This window comes from Corylus avellana, chromosome 8, assembly GCF_965113065.1.
Source record: "Corylus avellana chromosome 8, dhCorAvel1.hap1.2, whole genome shotgun sequence".
NCBI lineage: Eukaryota > Viridiplantae > Streptophyta > Magnoliopsida > Fagales > Betulaceae > Corylus > Corylus avellana.
Window position 1 is genome coordinate 2,138,000 of NC_142497.1, and position 21,828 is coordinate 2,159,827.

General features: G+C 37.0%; 4 protein-coding genes across 6 annotated transcripts; 3 read left to right on the forward strand and 1 right to left on the reverse strand.

Annotated features, from left to right (window-relative positions):
* Positions 1 to 1,860: 1,860 nt before the first annotated feature.
* Positions 1,861 to 2,613, forward strand: LOC132163808 (uncharacterized). Its single transcript, XM_059574179.2, has 3 exons — positions 1,861 to 2,145; positions 2,230 to 2,291; positions 2,397 to 2,613. The coding sequence occupies exons 1-3, from the start codon at positions 1,861 to 1,863 to the stop codon at positions 2,611 to 2,613; spliced, it is 564 nt and encodes a 187-aa protein (XP_059430162.2).
* Positions 2,614 to 5,011: 2,398 nt separating this feature from the next.
* LPAT3 (lysophosphatidyl acyltransferase 3) lies at positions 5,012 to 11,717 on the forward strand. 2 transcript variants are annotated; one of them, XM_059575382.2, is made up of 11 exons: positions 5,012 to 5,320; positions 5,818 to 5,940; positions 7,767 to 7,806; positions 7,926 to 7,999; positions 8,383 to 8,442; positions 9,703 to 9,780; positions 9,864 to 10,022; positions 10,190 to 10,315; positions 10,791 to 10,883; positions 11,015 to 11,101; positions 11,187 to 11,717. In XM_059575382.2, the coding sequence occupies exons 1-11, from the start codon at positions 5,240 to 5,242 to the stop codon at positions 11,400 to 11,402; spliced, it is 1,137 nt and encodes a 378-aa protein (XP_059431365.2). In that variant the 5' UTR covers positions 5,012 to 5,239; the 3' UTR covers positions 11,403 to 11,717. The 2 variants fall into 2 exon arrangements, with proteins under 2 accessions (XP_059431365.2, XP_088375118.1); XM_088518992.1 differs by having other exon boundaries at positions 5,250 to 5,320; positions 5,865 to 5,940; positions 11,187 to 11,714.
* A 167-nt stretch (positions 11,718 to 11,884) lies between these two features.
* Positions 11,885 to 14,449, reverse strand: LOC132163809 (uncharacterized). Its single transcript, XM_059574180.2, has 4 exons — positions 12,545 to 14,449; positions 12,327 to 12,458; positions 12,063 to 12,233; positions 11,885 to 11,977 (listed from the first exon to the last, which is right to left on the reverse strand). Exons 1-4 carry the CDS (start codon positions 14,447 to 14,449, stop codon positions 11,885 to 11,887), a joined length of 2,301 nt encoding a protein of 766 aa, XP_059430163.2.
* A 1,284-nt stretch (positions 14,450 to 15,733) lies between these two features.
* On the forward strand, positions 15,734 to 21,392 carry LOC132164128 (RNA-binding (RRM/RBD/RNP motifs) family protein). Of its 2 annotated transcripts, none has more exons than XM_059574555.2 (8): positions 15,734 to 16,023; positions 17,095 to 17,575; positions 18,774 to 18,850; positions 18,932 to 19,062; positions 19,465 to 19,561; positions 20,024 to 20,182; positions 20,686 to 20,786; positions 20,891 to 21,392. In XM_059574555.2, the coding sequence occupies exons 1-8, from the start codon at positions 15,835 to 15,837 to the stop codon at positions 20,979 to 20,981; spliced, it is 1,326 nt and encodes a 441-aa protein (XP_059430538.1). In that variant the 5' UTR covers positions 15,734 to 15,834; the 3' UTR covers positions 20,982 to 21,392. The 2 variants fall into 2 exon arrangements, with proteins under 2 accessions (XP_059430538.1, XP_059430539.1); XM_059574556.2 differs by having other exon boundaries at positions 18,777 to 18,850.
* Positions 21,393 to 21,828: the final 436 nt, after the last annotated feature.

The following is a 21,828-nucleotide window of genomic DNA, read 5'->3' on the forward strand; positions in this document are numbered from 1 at the left end:
TTTCTTGGCCCAAATTTAATAACCCTTTGAAATATCCAATGGTTGATGGCACGTTTACAACTTGATGAAGTATTAGCATAATTCAACCCTGAAACAATGTAACTTTTGATATAAATACTTCCTTTTTCCCATTGTATTTGGCACAGGAGAAAAAAAGTATGGCTAAAATTATAATATCCATTTTTATCGTTGTTATCCTCATCAACTTCGGCTTTCCTGTAAACGGAGATAAGTAGTTTTAAGGGTAAAGTCTACTTAACCCCCTCGAATTACCACCCCAATGACAATTTACCCCTTAAACTATCAATTACGACAATCTACCCTCCAAACTACCAAAACAATGAAAATGTACCCCCAAATGCTAGCAAAATGACAAAATTACCCCTATAAAATTTTCAATAAGACAAAAATACCCTTAAATTTTTGAAAAAAAAAGTTAAATTTTAATACTTTTGTTTTTATTTTAATAAGAGTAATTTCGTCATTTTGTTAAAATTTGGGGTACATTGTCATTGTTTTGGTAGTTTGGGAGGTAAATTGTCGCAATTGATAATTTGGGGGGTAAATTAACATTAAGGTGGTAGCTTGAAGGGGTTAAATGGACGTTACCCTAGTTTTAATTTTTCTTTGTTATACCCATATATAGCATAAAATATAGCCTTTAACTTGGAATATGTCAAGCCAAAAGTAGTTCATGTCATTATTGTGCATGTTATATAATTTTTTTTCCTAATTATTGTCATAGTATTAACTAAATTCTTAAGTCAACCATTTTTTTATAAGTTTAACTTTTTGGGTTAAATTGTGATTTGACATGATTTAACTTTGGCTATATATATATATATATATACGGTTTATCCAATTTCAATTAATCATTCCATGTGTTAGGCGAATGTTAGAATATAAATTAAATTATTAAATTTACTTTTTCCTAGCAAGTTAAGCTTTTGGAATAATTAGTGATTTAACTTGGTATAAGAGCAGTCTCTGTAATTCACCTCCTATTTTAATTAAATATTCTACATATTAAATCTCACTTGTGATTTAAAAATCTTGATGATTCATATTTATCTCATTCTTAAATTTGCACTCATTGATATATATTTCACCTACAATGTTAAATTTTGAGTAGCTCTAAACCTTTATTGATTTATAGATGAATTTTACTCAAAGATCAAGAAAATTTTCTCTAAACATTGTTATACAAAAAAAAAAAAAAAATGCTATATGTATCGGTGTTTTAGAAATTGTATTTATAAAATTAACACTATTTTATAATTCACAATGTCACTTCAATAACCGTGAGAATATTGAGCAAATAAAGTTCTCTTTCTTTGTCGGTCTAATTGGCTTCAAAACTTTCTCATATCGTAGAAGGTGGACATGAATTTCCTTATGAAGTAAGCAAAAAATTCCATGGAAGATGTGTGAGCACCAAACACTTACAGGTTTGGACTTGATTGCAAGTCGGAGGGTTATCAAAATGGAGTATGCTTCATGGGTAAGTGCTGCTGCTTTCACAAGAAAAGTCACAAACCCTAGAGGCCAAGGGATTAAGGCTAGCATACAAAGATGAAAGAAGGATACAATGAGCTGCAGATGGTTGGCTAATAAATCTTTTTCTTTAGGCTTTTTTTTCTTTAAACAATTGATCATATCCTCCAAAAATACGTTGAGCATCCAAATACATACGATTCAAAGTTTTGAATTGTTGAAGATAAGGAAATAAGTAAAAGATACCATTAACTAGGATTCAAATTCAAAGCGTAGACGTGTAGATAAGCTTGAGATGTATTTGTTGTGCAACAAATCCTCCTCCTCTGCACCCTCGCCCTCCGCCGACCGATCCCCCACCGCCTGATGGCTCAAGAATACGATCACACCGTCCAGTCTCTCAGCGAAGCCGTGGAACTAGTGGAGGCCGCGTTTTCCCAATGCGACGACGTTCCTTCACGCTACGAGGCAGTACTGATCCAACAATGCGAGCGCTCGTTGATGATCCTCGAGAAATCCAGAAAGCGACTCATGGAGATTATGGAGAAATCCCAGGTGAAGACAGAGGCCAAGTTCGAGGCTTTGCAGCGGAGAAAGAAGGGCATCGGGGGGTTGAAGGATCTGGTCGACAAAGAGAAGAACATTGTTATGGTAAGACAAGAACAGGGTTTTCTCTCTGTTTTCGCAATAGTTGTCCTGTCTCTGTTATAACGATCTACAAATCTTGTACTCTAGGCAACTGGTGGCTGTCACTGTGAGGAGCAGGATCCTCTGCATCAGGAAAATTTGGAACAAGCGTAAGTCCTCAATTGTTTTGCATTTTTTTGAAACTTTTGTCTTCTTTTTTGGCTAAAAAATACATGCATTTGTGTTTGTTTTACCCTGTATTATATATGCTTCAGCTGCTTTCCTGCCGCCCATGGTGGAAAGATTGGCAGTGTGGAACTGAGTCAACAGGAAGAGGAATTGAGGAGTACTGTGGATGAAGAAGATGTTGGTTCAATTGAGCAATTACAGCACTCTGAAGTAGTTGGCTCAAATGAAGAGGAATTACTTAATTTGATTATCTCAACGATCATCACAAATTTCTGCAAAAGATCGCATACCCATTTCATTTGAGTGTCATTTTCTGTCATTTCTGAACCCATTATTATGGCTTTTGGGAATTGAATTTTATTTTATGGTGCTAGTTTATTTAAAAACGACAATGATGCATGTCTTATGATTTTACATGCATAGAGATCGACATGGAAAGAAATTAAGGAACCATGCATTTATTTTTCATTCTTGATATGGTATTTATCTAGAAGGCCTAGCTTTATTTAAAAGGTAAATATATTATAAATCTATGAATCAACGGGCTAAAACTGAAAAATTCTTAAGCTTTTTTTTTTTTTTTTTTTGGGAATTTTTACTCATTTGGTTAATGCAAATAAAACCCTACCATTACATTTTCCCCCAAATGTTTAGCTCCCATAAGTCCCAACTAAACGCATTGTTTTGCGATGTCAACATATTAATTTTTTATTAATTTAATTTAAAAATTAAATCTAACAAAAAAAATTGAAGGAGTGGCTTGCGGCAAGAGTTGTTTCTCATCCCTCTTCCCTTTCCTTTTTGGTTCCACAAGAGAGAGAGAGAGAGAGCTGGGCGAGAGGCAGAGATAAGAGATCATGGTGCTCTGAGTTTTTAATTTGTAACTAAGCTCTCTTTGCCAGAATAACATACAGTCATTATGACAAGCCGAAATCTTCTCATACCCATGTCCTATGTCCCTTAGAAACTTTTTGGCCTCATATGTATTAACTGGCAAAGTTCTATCATCCGCAGGCAGCAACTAATTTATGAACTCAAGGAAAGACAAGAATATCGTGTTACTAAGTCAATCCATACACTTCAAGTTGTACAGATGTACAGTAACACTCAGTTTGCTATGTTTGGTCTTATCATGAAGTGACTTGTTTGCCTTTTTAACCTTCATCGGCTTCTTCATACACAATTTCTTCATCCCCTGCACTATGATCTGAGGCTCACGATTGTCTTTCCTGACTTCATGCATGCCGAATATATCACGCAACATGGCGTGCATATTTCCACCATGTTCTATGCTTGCACCCACATCTGCGGCCGGACGATTCAAATTAGAGCCTTCAATAGGAGCCTGTACAGGCTTTTCACTGTGATAAAGCAGGTGTCATTGGTTAAGGCGACACATCTTATAGGGACAGTAAATTAATCCATCAGGTATTGTACAGTTCCTAACTGCACATTCGATGAACGATCTACACACGTCTCTGTATTCCTTCGTACCCCTAGACTTTGTTATCCAACTCTTGTCTATAGCATTACTACGTACATTACGAACAAATATATAATACTTAAAAAATAACACGTCACTAAATACATAATTTAGTCTAAATTCAAACTAATAAATATAGTCCAAATTGAAATGCATTTGTTATACATAAAAGAAACATGCATTTTTTAGTGACGTGTCAAAGTTCAAACATAACTAATTTGTGACTTGTGAACTTTAACACGTCACTAAAAATTTTTAGTGACGTGTTAATTTTTAACACGTCACTAAATGGTGACGTTCCAAAAATAATATGTTGTACAACAGCTTGTAAGAATTACTCCATAATATAATAAGTTGTGATGCTTCTTAGAAATTAATTTGTTGTACTTGTATGTTGTTAGTTTACCTTTTTAATTTTGTGGTATAAATAAAATAAGAGGGTATCCTCTTAGGAATTAAATTCAGCTATTTCTTTTATTGTCTTTTCATAGCAAATGCAAAGATGAATTAATGTAATTTTTTATTTATTTTATGGATTTGGATCTGTCGGGACTGACGGGGCTCGAATCCGTAGTTTTTGCCTTAAGAGGCAATGCTCTACCCAATTGAACTACAATCTCAATGCTTTAGCTGGTTGGCTTTCATCACTTAGAGCACTCACATTAGAATAATCATATTGCACTTTTATGCAAAATGGCTAAGCAAATGAGTAAAAGTGTTTCCACATCAGATTAGCCATCTAAAATGTATTTTACGATTTGGATTCATTTGTGCATATGACCACGCCACATGTGGCGCTTTGTGCACATATGCATCTGTTTTTTTAAACTTTCTTTCTCTCACTCACGCTTTCAATTAATACTATTCTTCTTCTCTTTTTATTTATTTATTCTATAACTTTTCCCGCAACACTCATTCTTTGCCTTGAAGCAAGTCACTGACGTTTTTATTTTAACTATTGATTGTCAGAAGTCGGACGGTAGGCGGTTGATAATGGGTTGGGAGCGGTTGATATATAAGTGGCAATCGGATATTCTGTCCACCCCTAACAAACGGAACTACATTGGGGCTTGGAGGGCTCAATGTGTTCCTTCTTAAATATAGTTATTTAAAAGTATCTCTATAAGCTTTCAAAATCAGAGCTTTACCCCTAATATGTTTTATTATTTAAATTTGCCCCCGCAGTTCTACCCGAAAATTGATTACATACCCTGTTTAAAGAAGAATATTCAACAGAGAGAGAGAGCGAACGACGTGGTTGGCATTTGAAAGCTGAAGTAAAAATGGCGAATCTGAGATGCCAAAAACTCAGCGCTTCATTCAACGATAAAACGAACTCTTCGTTGAGATCCCCAAATCCTCTCTCTCTCTCGTTGGCTTTGGTCTTTGCAGTTATCTCTTTAATTTGTTGTCTCTGCCCCATCCCCATAGCAGGCAGGACAAGGCATGGCGATCCCAGCTGTACTTGCCGTTGTTCCTCTGGGCATACTGTTCATTCTCTCAGGCCTCATTGTCAATCTCATCCAGGTATTTGTGATACTACCCATTTGGGTTTCTTCATTTTATCGTTTCTTTTGCTATGTGTTTCGCTTGAGCTTCTTGGTTTTGGGGTGCTGGATTATTTAGCAGCATAGTATGGAATGTGGTGCCCTTGTGTTTCACTTGGACCATATGGCAGGCGACTGGAGTTTTGAGTGGCTGAGGTTTCCATGGATAGGCTTAATTTTGTGTTTTTGAGATTGCTTTTTATTGGTGTCTTAGGATGTCGAATTGTCGATTGTCCATTTTCTTTTCTGGATTTCTTTTGAATTTTCTACAATTTTTTGTTGTAATGTTAGGGGGAGACAGCGCAGAGCTTCTGACCTTAGTCATCCATTTCTGTTTATTTTCAATGAGATTTTGTTTACTTCTCAGAATGAGGTTCTGTAATGTTGCCACTGAAGGGATAGAAGATAAAAATCTTTATTTCATATGAAATGCCTTTATGCATTTGTTCAGCTTTTATGCATATTTTGCTTTTTCAGGCAGTTTTTTTTATCCTTGTTCGTCCGCTATCAAAAAATATGTACAGAAGGATCAACAAAATAGTTGCAGAGCTACTGTGGTTGGAGCTTATATGGCTCATTGATTGGTGGGCTGGTGTCAAGGTGATGGATTTCTTTCTTAGAACTGTTTATGCATTTGCTTATTTGTATGCATCTTTTTCTCATACTTTCACCTTGCATCCCAGATGCTTATATAGTCCACATTAACGGTATGTTTTTTGAAGTTGTAATTTCATTTGGTATTAGGCATGGTTCTAAAATAGCTATGATTAAATAAAAATCTAATTTTTTCATACTGTAACATACAAACACTATTAGCCTTAATATTACAACATGCTGACACATCTAACCAAATTAATTCTGTGTGCGCGTTTTCCTTGTCCACTCTTTGGAATAATGCTATAGAGGCTTCCATATTGGTAAATTCTAGATTGTTTCCTCCAAAGTTCTAGCTCTGCTTATAGTTGTGAAGCTCAGTTTTCTCTGTTTTTCTCACTCTAAATCCTCCTTTGCACTTGAAAAACATTAATATTCATAAACTGCAGGAGTTGTTTTCCCATGCATGAGACTACATGCCAGAACTAGGAATTCGCCCTAACTGTAGGAATACATTTTGGAGAATTAGAAAGAAGCTATTAAACAACATGAATTTTCATATTGAGGAAGTTAAGTATAGCTAAGTTTACTAAGCAAAACGTTTTACGAACTTCATAACATATTGACAGGCAATCCAAGAATCAACAAATTCAAATTTGTAAGATAAGAAGCTATTGCATCTGGATATTGTCAAGAACATGTTATTTGCACGATACTAAACATTATATATGGAGATACTACTTAAATTGTCCACTCATTGTCAAGTAGAAGTTTTCAGAACTGGTTCCTTGATGAGTGTCATCTTCAGGCTTGTGTACTGAGGGAAATGTTCATCTTAAACCGTCTCACTCATTTGTGCATTCAGGATATAGTTGAATGTAACTAAACACAGAAACACTCAGGTTTTATCCATTCTTATGTTCCATATATAGAGGCAAGGGAAGTATAGAATCTCTTCCTACACCCTGAAAACGTGGAATGTCTAAGGTCATGATAGATGGACATACATCTCTATCTTTGTTTTTTTTTTTTTTGAAAAAAAAGAGCTTACATCGCTATAAATATAATAAGAAACAATATAGTTTGAATCTATACCTCAATTATTCTACATTTTCTCCTTACACTGCATAGTAACCAAGACCAAAAGTTGCCATTTTGAGTGACCTCCTTGCCAGAGTAGGTTTTCTTTGGAACAAATTTTTATCTTTTCTTTCCATCATGCTTTTGGCATGTACAACATCCAAGGTTGCAAATCAACCTTCACTTTGTTTAGCAGCAATAAAGTAATCCAAAGGCATCAAAACCTGAAAGAGAATAATCCTCTTCCAGAGTTGCCACAAATAAAGTAAATTATTTGCTAATTTTCAATACATAGGTATACAAAATATTTATGAGGTGAGCACACCCCTGGTCAATTGTGAATCCTCCTAACTTTAAAGTGTGCCTACAAAATTGTAAGGGGTTCATTAGGAAGAGAGGCGATGAAAGTAAGGAAAGAAGGAAAAATATATGCACCTCAAAATAAGAAGAAAAAAAAAATCACTTTTCATTTTTTTTCAACGTGTTAACTTGCCAGTATGTTGAAAGTGATTATTCCATGGAATTCATGTGTTGCTTTGTTTTTTGTGTACAAAATTCTGCTTACATTCTCTGTTAACACCAAAACTATGATGGTTTGGGAGATCCAAAGTTTAGTCTAAATCATGTGATATAATAGTGGCTATGTTTTTGCATATTGATCCACTTACCTGCCTAGGATTCCTCACCATTTGCGTCTACATGGGTTTTTATATCCACATTGCAGTATAACTAATTAGACCTTCTGCGTGCAGGTTGAGGTGTACACAGATTCAGAAACCTTTCAATTAATGGGTAAGCCAAAATGTTTCTTCTTCTTTTTTTCCCCCTTTTTGTTCATTGTGAAACTCTAACACCATGACAGTTGCAAATCTAACATATAGTAAATTATCTTTTGTTGGAGATATATTCAGGTAAAGAACGTGCACTTCTCATATGCAATCATAGGAGCGACATTGATTGGCTTGTTGGTTGGGTTGTGGCTCAGGTAGCTTACCCTTGAGAACTGTAATTTTGAGGCAACTCTTATACAATTCTGTGTGTCCCATATGCAATTTCTAGAAAACCACTTCTACCCTCTTCCTTTGTATTGGGAAAGCGCAAGTGGAGGTAAAGTTGGCTTTATTTATTTTAGACTAAGTTTTTCTTAAATCACATTTTGTTCCTTGTGCTGAATCTGAATTGATCAGAAAACTTATAATAGCTGGCGAGCATTTAAAAACCATCAGGTGTACTTCAATATTCAGAGAATGTGTGCATGTCATAACGCTATAGGCCTTGTTTGAAATTATATTATATAGAAACATTGATTTTTACAGCGTGCTTATCTTACTGCTCCTTTTCTTTTCTTATTGGTGTGGCCCATGACAGCGCTCGGGTTGCCTTGGTAGTACACTAGCCATCATGAAGAAAGCAGCCAAATGCCTCCCTGTGAGTTTTAAATCTAACCTATATGCCTCTGTTGTTAAATTTGACAAGTCATTTAGGAATGAAAAAACAATATTAGTTAGATCCTACATTTAAGATTTTATTTGGGTAGCACTGGCAATTCGCAACTCCAGATTCATTGATGAAGATGATAGTTCATGAAAGGGTTTCTTAATCCTTTATATTTATATTTTTTGTGGGTTCGATTCCCACAAACGCAGGAGTGGAACTACCTCTGGGCTTGGGCAGTCCCCAGCCCCCCCAAGCCAAGGGGGGGTGCCCCCAAAAAAAATAAAAATAAAAATAAAAATACCTTTAAAAATTAACTTTTGCCTCCCCCACCCCCCGAAAAAAAAAAAAAAAAAATTGCCCCCCAAAACTAAATATTCTAGTTCCACCCCTGCACAGACGGCGGCTTCTTGCATTCTATTTTTCTATAACTATCATCCTTCATATTTTACTTATCAAAAAAAATATTTATATTTTGGTAAGCATGCTTTATTAAAAGTATGATAGACATAATTGATGAAGTAAAAGAAAAATGAACTTAGTTTTCACACATTGATCACCTTAATCAATTTGACTAAAAATAATTACATCCTAAATCTTTTGGTAATTGCGACTTGAGGAAGCCCAATTTGCAATGAAGTGCAATAAAGCATGAGCGAATTATTTGGTTTAACTAAGTTGAACCAATTTTTCTAGAGGCTGAAAGAACAATAGACCTAAGTTATTAATCTACCTTTTTCATATATGTTTTCTAAGTGTAGCTCTAAAGATTTTATCTTATTTTTGTTTTCTGCAACTCTGTTACACAATATCATCTCATTGATGATATCTTTATGTATTCTTCACTTTCTTTTACTTATTTTCTACTCCTTTTCCAATGTGATACTCATTTGGCTTCTCTTCTGATTTCTGATAGATTTTTTTTACTATTGCGAACTTTGACATATTTGCTTGCTTTGCTCCTAGTTCTTCTAAACTATTAGAATGGTCATGACCTCCATCATCATCTCTGTCATCACTGTTGTTGTGAAGAATCAAATCATCAAACTAAATGCATCACTTGTGGAAATTTTTTAGAGGAATGGCTAGTTAGATAAGTTACTTGAAATATATATTTAGTGTCCATTGTTGGTATTTCTTTCCATTTGGGTTTGTGTAATTATTTGTCTAAGTTTCTTATTTTGAGTCGTAGGTTATAGTTGATGTTTCTTTGTTTGATGATAAAGGGGTAAAGGATGGGGTAAAATTTTGCAGGTCATAGGTTGGTCAATGTGGTTTTCTGATTATCTTTTTCTAGAAAGAAACTGGGCCAGGGATGAAAGCACATTGCAGGTACCTTTCAATGCATTTGAAGAGACATTAATACATGTGTGCTTTGTCACATTCATATCAAATATGGTTCTTCTGTGCTGCAGTCAGGTTTTCAACAACTGGAGGATTTTCCCTTGCCTTTCTGGCTGGCTCTTTTTGTTGAGGGAACACGCTTTACACAGGAAAAGCTATTAGCAGCTCAGAATTATGCTGCTTCAAGAGGATTGCATAGTCCTAAAAATGTTTTGATTCCCCGCACTAAGGTGAATTTTGCTGAAAATTTTGCTAAGATTAGATGCTATCTGATTATTGCTCAACAAGTTATTGCCACTCCTATTAGCACACAGACTTTACTGTATATTCTTTTCTTTTTATTTTTTTCTAGTCATCTGGAGTATTTACTTTTGATATTGATTTTAATTGCTTTCAGGGTTTTGTTTCAGCAGTAAGTCATATGCGTTCATTTGTTCCAGCAATTTATGATTGTACAGTAGCCGTTCCTCGAAATCGGGATCCACCTACAATGTTGAGGATATTTAGAGCGCAATCTTCTGTGGTAGGAAGACAAAACACTTTTGACAGCTTTATTTACCATCCTAATATTTATCAATGGTATTGTAAGCAATTGATTAATGAGTCTGAATTATAAATTGGCCTGATAGATGATTAAGTGCTTGTGCTTATTTGAACCCTGTGGAAACCAAAACAAATTTCTGTTAACTGACATGTACAAAAGAAGTCTCACTGGCTTGTGGCTAGTAGCAAACAACGGATGGACATTTTATGCTGAGCAGGCTAGGTGGGTCATTGTAGCCCAATATACGTTCTTGATTTATAAGCCTAATACTATTCTCAAAAAAGAAATTCAGCTTTTTGGCACCAATTTTTGTGTTATATTGGGGAAGTTAGAAAATAATTAATACAGAGAGCCACCATTAACTATGCCTTTTTTACAGGGAGTTGTGGCAAGAAAGTCATGAGAATATCCTTTTCATGTTAATAATAGGTGTCATTATTCTTTACTCTTATAGGTAAAGGTGCAAATCAGGAGATATTCAATGCAGGAATTGCCGGAAACAGTTGATGGCATTGCACAATGGTGTAAAGATATATTCGTGACGAAGGTATGCAATTTGATGTTTTAATATAATTGTTGAGAGTTGAGTGTGCCTAATTTTGAGGGGCTATAAATGTTTTATGTTTTCTTTCTGTATTTATTTTTTTATTTTTTTTCCCCTTTTCTCTAACCCACCAGGATGCTTTTCTGGAGAGATACTTTTGTAAGGACTCATTCAGTGACCTACAACAGCAAGACATTGGTCGACCCAAAAAGTCTTTGTTTGTAAGATAACAGTCTCATAACTTGAACAAAATTAATGTCATTATCAATTTTTCTCATTTATAATCTGATTTTGTTCTGCAAACAGGTTGTAATTTGTTGGATATGTCTCCTTGCCTACTGCATCTTCATATTCTTTCAATGGTCTTCTCTCCTATCCTCATGGAAAGGCATTGCATTTTCAGCAACCTTCTTGGTCCTTGTTATAATTGTTATGCAGATTCTAGTCCAATCTTCTGAGTCGGAGCATTCTACCCCTGTCAGTATACCGCCACAAGACCCAACGGAGGAGCGGTTTCTTTAGAAATAATTCGAGATTCAGCACTAGTTTGTAGCCAGTCCATTTGTGATCACAAAAATTTTCTGATTTCATCATGGAATCACCTAGCTCACCTATACCCTTATTATATGGCTTGGAAAATGTAGTATATGTTCATAGGTTATTATTATATGGGCTTGGAGAAGGCAGCACATGTGCATAACTTGCATTTGAGTTTGTTGGGACCGGGATCTCCTTATAGATTAAAACAATATTCCAGGCACAAAACCCTTCTTTTCAAAACATGTTCATTTATCATTATCATTAATTCTCAGTAACTATACAGTATTGAATCCATGGGGCCACCTTTCTTATGCATGGAGCGATGACAAGCTGAAACAAATCCCAAGTGAAATGGCTCCAGAGAAGTATCTATGCTTTCATATTTATATTCCTACTCTTATTCAATTTGCCTCTTCAAATCCAAATTTTCTTCAAGCTTTCTTTGCTCCTCTTCATACTCACCCCTAACTAATTTCCTCTTCCTGTTGGGTACTACCAACATCTTGATTAGGTTCAGAGGAGACAAAAGGCAGCTGCTCCTCACTACCACCTGCTGGCTACAATTAATACAGGAATTGTATGTTACATTTTATATACAATGAAAAGAAACAGAAGAAAACCAGTAATACAAATCTCAGAAACCTTAGCCTTTCCGCGATGATTTTTCTTCTTTTCCTTGTTTGATTTTCCCGGTCCTTGTCTTTCTCCTTTGTTGGTGTTCTTGGCACCAAGAGCATACTTTGCCGACAAAAATTTTATTGCAGCATTAACCACCTCTGCAGCATCTTTGTTGACCAAATCCTCCAAACATGCCTATAAAAGGAAAGATTTATTGATTTATCCCATAAACATCAAAACAGTAACCAACAAAAAGGGTAAGAACATTCAAGAGAAGCCAATGCAAACCTTGATGAATGATTTCAACATGGGCACCACGACGAACTGATAGTCAAAAACACATGCCGTCCCAGCTGGCTGCCTAATCTGCCGCCGCATGGCGGCAAGAGTCGACAGGATTATGGCATCAATTTGGTAAAGCTGCAACATTTGACATAGTAAAACAAGCATTGATGTTATTTTATTTTTGTCAATAAAGAATAATAAATAAAAAAGCATTAATTTACCACTCGAACCAGGCGATTTTTCAGCCTCTCGATTGCCAGTTGAACTTGACTCTCTTCTTCTGTTTCTTTCATAATGCTCCATATCATATCCAACTCAGCATTATCATCATCATCATCATCCTCGGTCACAGTGTCCAGCTCTTTCCACCGTTTGAGCAAGAGGGATACATCATAAGCACATATGTTCTCAACATTCTCCAATGCTTTCAGATAACTCAAATACTCGCGTTTTCTTTCACACATTCTGCGCAAACGGCCACATTCATCTTCAACGATCTTGTAGAACTCCATTGCTTGACTTTTGCTAGCTTCTATCAAACTTTTCCATGCATTTATTTGCTCCCCAGTTGTAGGACCTTCCGCCCAAAGCCAAGAAACAAGATCAGTCTCTCCTCCCAAAAACCTGTCATCAAAAAGGAGAGTGGATTTGTCGCAGCTGAGAACAATCGTCTGTGGAGTAATCCATAACAACTTATTGCCTCTATCGCCATCATCCTCATCCTCCGACGTGCAACCCAATTGGCAAACACCGGCCAGATCTTCCAAGAACTCAACAACACTGTTGAGTTCCGGAACTTCCAAAAAGCATATCAAGGGGAGCGATTGGTGAAGCCAATCATCTGTAACTGTAATCATCGATTCTGGAGGAACATGCTTTTGCAGCAATTCGATTATCAAGCTCTGCAGTTTATTGAGATGGCTCCAAGCAAGACATCCATTACTCGTAAACAATTGCAGTTTCTTACGAATTCTGTCGATGATTTCTGCCCGCTCACTTTTCTCGTCAATATAAGGCCAATCTGCAGCAGCAGACCGGCGTTCCATGATCTTGGCAGCGGAAGTCGATTCCGCTGGCTTCCAAACGCCGTTTATGGCCCATTTGGGGGCTTTAATCGGCATAATCGATTGAAAACTCTCAGACAGAGGACCTAAATGTAACGAAATATGCATGTCAGAGGAATCTAGATCACAAAGCTTCTCTTCACAGCAACAGCACGCCCAAAACATCCATTTATTGGTCGCCTTAGCGAAATCTAACGCTTCCGTGAAAACCTTCATTGCCATTCGCAAATCATTCTTTTCCAAATACCCGTTGAGGTCTTCGATTCCGATTCTGAACAACTTCCTCTTGTCTTCCACACTCATTTTGTCGTTCCAGAAGGCCCTGACTCGTCGGATTGTAGCGACGTCTTTTTTCTCGCCTTTCTTTAACTTCCTTTTCTCTCCCAACCAATCGTCCAGCGAGGGCCTCCACCCTGCAATCTCCTTCTTTCTCCGAAGCGCAGTCTCGAACTCGGCCTTTACCTCCTCCAGGGAATTATCATCTACAAGCCGTTTCCACTTGTCCCTCCTGTTCCCACCTCCAAGAACGATGATCTTCCACTTGGATTTCTCTGTCAGCTCCACGAGTTCCTTCCTCAAATTCTCGAGCTGCGAGGCCGAGAACGGAATTGGGTCCGCCGAATTCTTGATCAGCAACCCGCGTTCGCATTCTTGGACGACGGCTTCGTACGAGCCGGCTTCTTCTTGGAGCACGGCTTCTTTTTGTCGGGCGATTTCGAAGAGTAAGCTGGCGTGTGTGTGCGCTATGGAGACAGAGTTCGGGAAAAGCGGTAGGGCTTGGCGTAAGGACTCAAGGGCTTCGTTGAACTGTTCGAGTCTACCGGTGTGGTTGCAGATGAATGACGCGATTAAGCAGAGTCTGAACAGAATGGCACTTCGGCTGACGTCGTAAAGTTCTGGGTGGCCGGTAGAGGAAAAGGCAGCCTTCAGGGCTCCCCATGATTCGTCGTAGGAAGTTTCGAGGATTCTATAGGGTTCTTGAGCGACGGATGCTGATGGAGAAGCACCGGCCGATGATGGGGGATCGGTGGAGGGAGATGGCGAAGCAGGGGAGGACTCCATTTTCTTGGAGGGAAGTGGAAGGACCTTCGATTTGATTTAAATATATACATATAAAAGAATGGGTGGGTCCGTGGGTGGGAGGGGTAGGGGTTAAATAGGTCATTTAATAACAAACCGGATGTTTCAGTTTTTTTTTTTTACTCTTTCATTTCTTTATTATTATTATTATTATTATTATTATTATTATAAAAAATAGTGTGTTTAGGTTTAGCGCTATCTTATTTAAAAATTGTTCTTTGACTTTTATTTATTTTTAAAAATTAAACCCTTTTTTTTTTTATCTAAGCAAATTACAAGTTGAAGGAAATGGTTAAATTTATGACTGATAATTTTTTACACGACTCGTGAACTTGATATGAATTTAACACAAAATTGCAAGATTATAGTTGATGAGTGGTTGACCTATAAAATCTTATATATGACTGACAGAATGGGTTGGCGTGTCGAGTTCGTGTTAACCTAGTTGACCTGCAAACTCGTTTATGCCAACTCAAACTCAACACGTCACACATTTTCTTAACGAGTAACATGACACGACAAATGTAATCCATTTAGATAAACATGTTGTTTTAGGTTGACATGGCCCAACCCGACATGTGAGACACATTTTATTTAGATGCCAAGGCATTCTGACCCACGACAATGAAGTCATTTTAATTTTTATAGCCTAACCAAAATCTCAGGCTCCAACAACTGAGTAGCAATGTGACAGTTTTTAATTTAAAAAGAATGGTGGTTGAGAGAGGGAGATTGGAGATTGAGACCTGCGACAGTTTGAGAGAGAGCGGCTATCAGTTGAGGTAGAAAAGAAAGGGAGAAAACTATGAAAAGTTAGGTTACAAATTTAAGTTAAAAAATAAAAAAGGGGTCAACCCGCGAACCTGTAGGTTGACACGATCCGACACGTCTATTAAATGGTCCAAATGGATAACCTGTTTATGACCCAAACTTGTTTAACATAAACACTAACCTTAAAATTATGTGTTTGCAGGTCGTGGGCTAAATTGCTAGCCCTACTCTTATATTCAAAGCTTTGACACAACTCGAATTGGATATGCGACTCACATGACCTACGATTTTTTTTTTTTTTTTTTTTTTTTTACATGTCCGCACAAGAGGAGGAGAAGAATTTGTGGTCTCCGCTTCATTATGCATCGTTCCAACTAATTGAACTACTTTTTGAGAATAGGTGATCTACAAACTCAACATGAATCAAAAACAAACTTAGAGGATAACGAGGAAGAATTTAACACACCCAGAATTAAAATTAATATATAAAGTATCCATCTCGACATAGCTGCGCGAAAACGAATTACCGCCCTCAAATTAAGCTTTATCCTGTGAGAGAGAGAGAGAGAGAGAGAGAGTAATAGCAGCGGTGGGTGATGAGCGCGCAGTCACAACCCCACCATTACCAAGCATATACAACGGCAACAACAGCGATGGCAACGATGTCGTCTCAGGGTTACCACCAGCCAACTACCGTCGAGGAAGTCAGAACTCTCTGGATAGGTGATTTGCAGTACTGGGTCGAAGAGTCCTACCTCCATGGCTGCTTCGCTCACACCGGCGAGGTCCTCTCTCTCTCTCTCTCTCTCTCTCTCTCTCTCTCTATATATATATATATATATAAATGTATGTATTTAGTTACACTTGTAAGGAAAATTTAATTCATCCAAAAAAAGAAGAACGAAAATTTGATGCTTGTCTTCAAATTCAGGCGCCCAAATGGAAGTGTTAAACTCCCAGTTGGTTATGGGTTGTTATCTTGTCTTTCGCTTTCTTGATGTGGGGTTCTTAGGGTTCCTAATGCTGCTTTGAGTTTGTGATGTTTCTAGGTGGTAGAGAGCTCGGATTTGAAAATTTTCAATTGCTTTTACATGTTCACATACTCAATAAAAATGGGTATTTGTTTTTTTTAGTATGAAAAATGAAATGCCATTGTTCGGGTTATTGGCTTTCGGTGTGGGGGAGTTGTAAGTTAATTTGTGATTGGTGTTTAAAATTTGAATTTTTCGTAAATATAAGCCAATCGATTAGGGTATGAATTCGTGATTACTTGTGGGGTTATGTGAATTATGGGCATATACAAGTTCTGAATGCGTGTTGGGGCAAGTTTTGCTCTATCTATAGGCTATGTGAACTTGATGGGATTCAGAGTACCTTTGTACCTTGTCTGATCATTATAAAACTTGGTCAATGGAAGAAAAGGAAAGGTCTTGACTGTTATGTTGTAATTGATTGAGAAGAAGATAGAGGAGGAAAATTAATCTTCGGTTGAGTCAAAATTGTTCCATGAGTCACTGCCTTTTGTGTTTGAATGTCATAAATATACTGCGCAAAAGTTTCTACATTTTCTTAGCAACCAAAGACCTCGATTGTGAAAAGTGACTATTTGAGTTTGTGGCGAGGGAGTGTTTCAGTTTGAATAATTCAGGATAGGTATCTGTTTTTCAGATTAGATTGGATAGAGGGTTAGTGCTTATTTACAGTTGTGGGAATAATCTGAGTCTTAAAATTAATCCTACTTCTAAGGTTGGAGTTTTACTGAATTTCTTGGCATCTCTTAGCTTATCAAGTTGCGTTGTATGCATCCCTTCTCCTCATTTGGCTCTTTTTGGAAGTCTTATGGGCCTTCTTTTCAGGTAGTTTCAATAAAGATTATACGTAACAAGATCACTGGCCAGCCTGAGGGTTATGGATTCATCGAGTTTGTTTCCCATGCAGCAGCTGAAAGGATTCTGCAGACATACAATGGGACTCTAATGCCTGGGACTGAACTAACTTTCAGGTTGAACTGGGCTTCTTTTGGTATTGGGGAAAGGCGTCCTGATGCTGGGCCTGAGCATTCTATTTTTGTGGGGGATTTAGCACCTGATGTTACTGATTATCTGTTGCAAGAGACTTTCCGAGCTCAATATCCATCTGTTAGAGGTGCCAAGGTTGTGACTGATCCAAATACTGGGCGCTCAAAGGGATATGGATTTGTTAAATTTTCTGATGAGGCAGAAAGGAATCGGGCAATGACTGAAATGAATGGTGTCTATTGCTCAACTAGGCCAATGCGTATTAGTGCGGCTACACCGAAGAAAACCACTGCTTTTCAACCATATCCTGCAACTAAAGGTATCATTTGAACTTTCATAGAAATAATGTCATGTTGCAGTCTTAGACGACTCATTTTCTTATCTTCATATATTCTTTCTTTACCATGTTATGCCCATTGTCTGGACAAAACTATCTTGATGGAGATCTTTTGTCATGAGGTCTCCTTGACAAACTTCCCCGTCCTCTTAGATTTACTGTTTTCTTATCTTGTGCTTATTGTTAGAAGTAAATTGTGATGAAATGGGCTGGTGCTGTACTTGTCTAGAGAAATTGAGTGACAGCTGCTTGGGACCCTCTTGATTGTGTCATGATCAATTTTGTACGTCTTTGATTTTGGTACTCAGGCTGTGTATACTGTATACCAATAGCAATTATAGTAGTTCACTATACTCATACACTCTTTTTCAACCTGTAAAGCATACCTACTGCATTGAAAATCTTCTGGGAAAGAAGTAATGAATTTTGTCTTTCACTTGATGGTTCTTTCATGGGAACGTTTTTCCATTTGTTTAATCTCTTTTTTCCACGCAATAGTTTTGCTATCAGGAAAATTATGTCCTTTTGAGAAAATCATAGGTGAGTGTTCTGTGAGCATCCATATCACACACAGAGATCACTACCCAATTGAAGATCCACGTCTGTGTATGTATAAGTGAGAGAGTCACAGAATTTTCTGCACAATTTCTTGGAATGTAGGTAGTGATTATGATCGATTCAATGGAAGAGAAGGAATTTGGGGGGGGGGGGGGGGGGGGGGGGGGGGTGGGGGAGGGTGCAACGAAATTCCTGGAAAATTCTTTCAAAGTCATTGGATCCTTTTCCTACTTCTAAAGAAGTATCGTTAATTTATTCATTGAAGTGTTTAGTAGGCATACCCATGACCATGCCCTTGCTGCAGTATCTGGTAACAAGGTTACTCATGCAGTTAAGAAAAGGGTCTATATAATATGGAAAAAAAATGCCTCTTTAATATATCAAAAGTATAGTAGCTTAAGAAGGTGTCAACCTGAAAAAAGATAAAAATGAATAACAGTTGAAGCTTGGACAAGGTATCTTCTTTCTGCTTTTGGTTACTGTTCAAGTACTGCTTTTTATTCATATCTTGCCTACATAGCAGATGGGTTTTGTCATGCTTCAAGTATGCATTTCATGCACAATTTGGTTTTCTGATACTATTTTGGGCCTGATAAGTGCTCTTACCTGTGCACTTTTCTAGCAGCGGCATATCCTGTTCCGTTGTATAGCACACCAGTGCCTACGGTGCCAGCAGATTCTGATGTCAATAATACTACAGTAAGTCAGAGATACTGGAGTCTTTTGGGTTTTTATGTCTCGTCTCTTAATTCTTACTTCTTCTTTTTTTCTCTATTGCAGATTTTTGTTGGTAACTTGGATCCTAATGTCACAGAAGAGGAGTTGAAGCAAACCTTTTTGCAGTTTGGGGAAATTGTCTACGTCAAGATTCCTGTTGGCAAAGGATGTGGCTTTGTACAGTTTGGGACAAGGTTTGTTATTTGCTTGCGTGTGAAACCTTTACTTGATTGCCCTCATAAGTTTGATGGTGGGTGTATAACTTTTCCATACTTTCTTTTTGGTGATAATGTCTCATGCAGTTACTAGCATACTAATGAACCTTTCTTTTTCCCTTTTCCTTTTTACCCTCTTTTATAAAAGCATTGGTAGTTATGCTAGAATGTTGACTTATTTTAGGATAGCCCTTAATAGTCCATTTTGCATAGACAAATTGACTTGCAAAAATATGAACCATGGAAGAATATTAGAAAAACTTGTAGTGCAAAAAGTCAACCCTATAATTCACAACAAATTATTTTCAAGTCTTTTCTTTACTTATCCTTTTCTGTGGTCAACGGGGTTCCTGATTTCTCTTCCAACATTTGTTTATGTAGAGCATCAGCTGAAGATGCCATCCAAAAGATGCAGGGAAAGATGATTGGTCAACAAATTGTCCGCATTTCTTGGGGTAGGAGTCCAACAGCTAAACAGGTGATTTTTTTTAGTTCATCTCTATCAAGTGCTCATTTTGATCCGGTTAATAATGATATTGTTGCTCATGTCTGCCTCGTAATGTAATGCTTTATTTCAAAGCCAGGAACACCTGAATGTACAAAATTGAGACTGATAATGTAACAAACTTCAGGTGGAATGGCAATAAATTAAGCTATTTATTGTCTTAGTAGTAGGAGGGAACAAAGAATGAGATTGAAGGCCTTTATCAAAGAACTCCCCAACAGTCAAAACAACTTTTGTAAACACAATTAATTTTTTGTCTGCACTTTTGTAATTTTAACTATGTTTTACTGGTAAGGCATGATTGAGGTATGTATGCTCCGTTTTACCTCTTATATGGTTACCCATTTGTATTGTACTGGAATTTATCTCCATGCATTTAATTTTCCATATACATTAGTCTAGCCTTGACAAAATTTTGATACTGACTTATTGTAGGACTTGCCTGGTAGCTGGGGTCAGCAAGTAGATCCGAGTCAATGGAGTGCTTATTATGGTTATGGACAAGGCTATGATGCCTATACTTATGGGGCTACTCAAGATCCATCATTGTATGCATACGGTTCATATCCGGGTTATGCACAGTACCCTCAGCAGGTAGGTTGTTTTGATATTAGTTTCGCCTGTTGCTGTGGATATTATTCCAAAACAATTTTTATTTCTTCTTATGGGCTGCTGTATTAGCCAACAGAAATAGAACCATTTGTTCTTTTTATGGCCAATACTTTGGCCAAGTGAGCCATTGTTTCTAGTATCAACTAAGTTGGTGCTAGAACAAGTGAAAGTGAACAGCATATATGAATTAAGTCGTTGAACCATGAAATTTCTTGACAATTTGAATGAGAAAAATTCAAAATTGGAAATAATTGGTTTTTACTCCAAAATTGGGTTTTGGAATATGTATGGTCATTCATGTATTGTTGTTACCCTTCCTACACATGAGAATCAGGTTTTGACTACTTCTAAACAACCATGTATAGTTATTGCCCATCCCACATTTGCACTTAACAGAGAGAACACATATTGAGAACATATTTGGTTGCCTAAATGGATCACAAGTCTCTTGAAAATGACTCTATACCTAAATGGTTAATTTCCAGGTTGATGGTGCTCAAGATGTGGCCGCTATGGCAGGTGCTGTGCCAGCTGTAGAACAAAGGGAGGAGTTATATGATCCCTTGGCTACGCCTGATGTTGATAAGTAAATTCTCTTCTCTACTGTTTTCAATATAAATTTAGGAACCAAACCACAAAAATACTAAAATATTAATTTCTTGTTTATTTGTTTTGAATGTTGGATGCTAGGTTAAATGCTGCTTATCTCTCTATTCATGGAAGTACTATTTTAGGGCGGCCCTTATGGCTGAAAACCTCGTCGCTGTCGCAGCAAGCATAGGCATCTCTAGCATAACCTTTTTGATATTCTGGTTTTGTTCAATGTTTCCCGGAGCTCTGACAGATTAAAAAAACAAACGCTAGTAGTTGGACATGGTAAATTGCAGCCTGGAGAAAAAACATTCAGTATGTGCTTCACATTGGTGCGCCATTTTGCCACTTGGACTATGATGTAACAATCTGGAGTTGAAACAGGCAGGATATGCTTGAGTTCAGTATACCTTGCTTTAGAGGATTTGAGCTTTTTCTTTTTCTTTCTTTGTTAATTATCTTTTTGTTTACACTTTCCTGTTATTTGCGTTGTGGATGTTGATACTGGAAGAATGCTTAATTCCAAGTAGCTTGACTTGAAAAACAAGCTACTATTCCTGGGTTTACTGGTTATAAATAGCTCGTTCCATGTGTGATTTCATTGCTTGATTGTTTGTGCGCCAACCCAACAGGGTAAAAAACGTCCACTTTTCAACTTTCAACTCAAAATGCCGACGTGACAATTCCAACTAATTCTTAAAATCTTTTTAGGATAAAAATGTAAATTTTAGCATAACTCAAGCCCAAACCTTATTCAAAACTTAAGGTAAATCATATTTTATTTAGTATTTCCTTCGCAGAAAAACAATTTCGACAGCCAATACATAAGCTCGAACCTGGTCTGAGGTTGAAGGTAAATAATTTCTATTTAGTTGTCTTTCGATTGAGTAATCAAAGTCCAAAACGGTAGTAACCAGAGCTAAGGAATTCAGATTAATTTGCATTTAGGTGGTCAACATTCAATTAATTCACTGAGGCTAATGATGGGGCCAAAGTTAAAGAATGTGCAGATTGAATAAAGTTCAAAACAAAGTAAA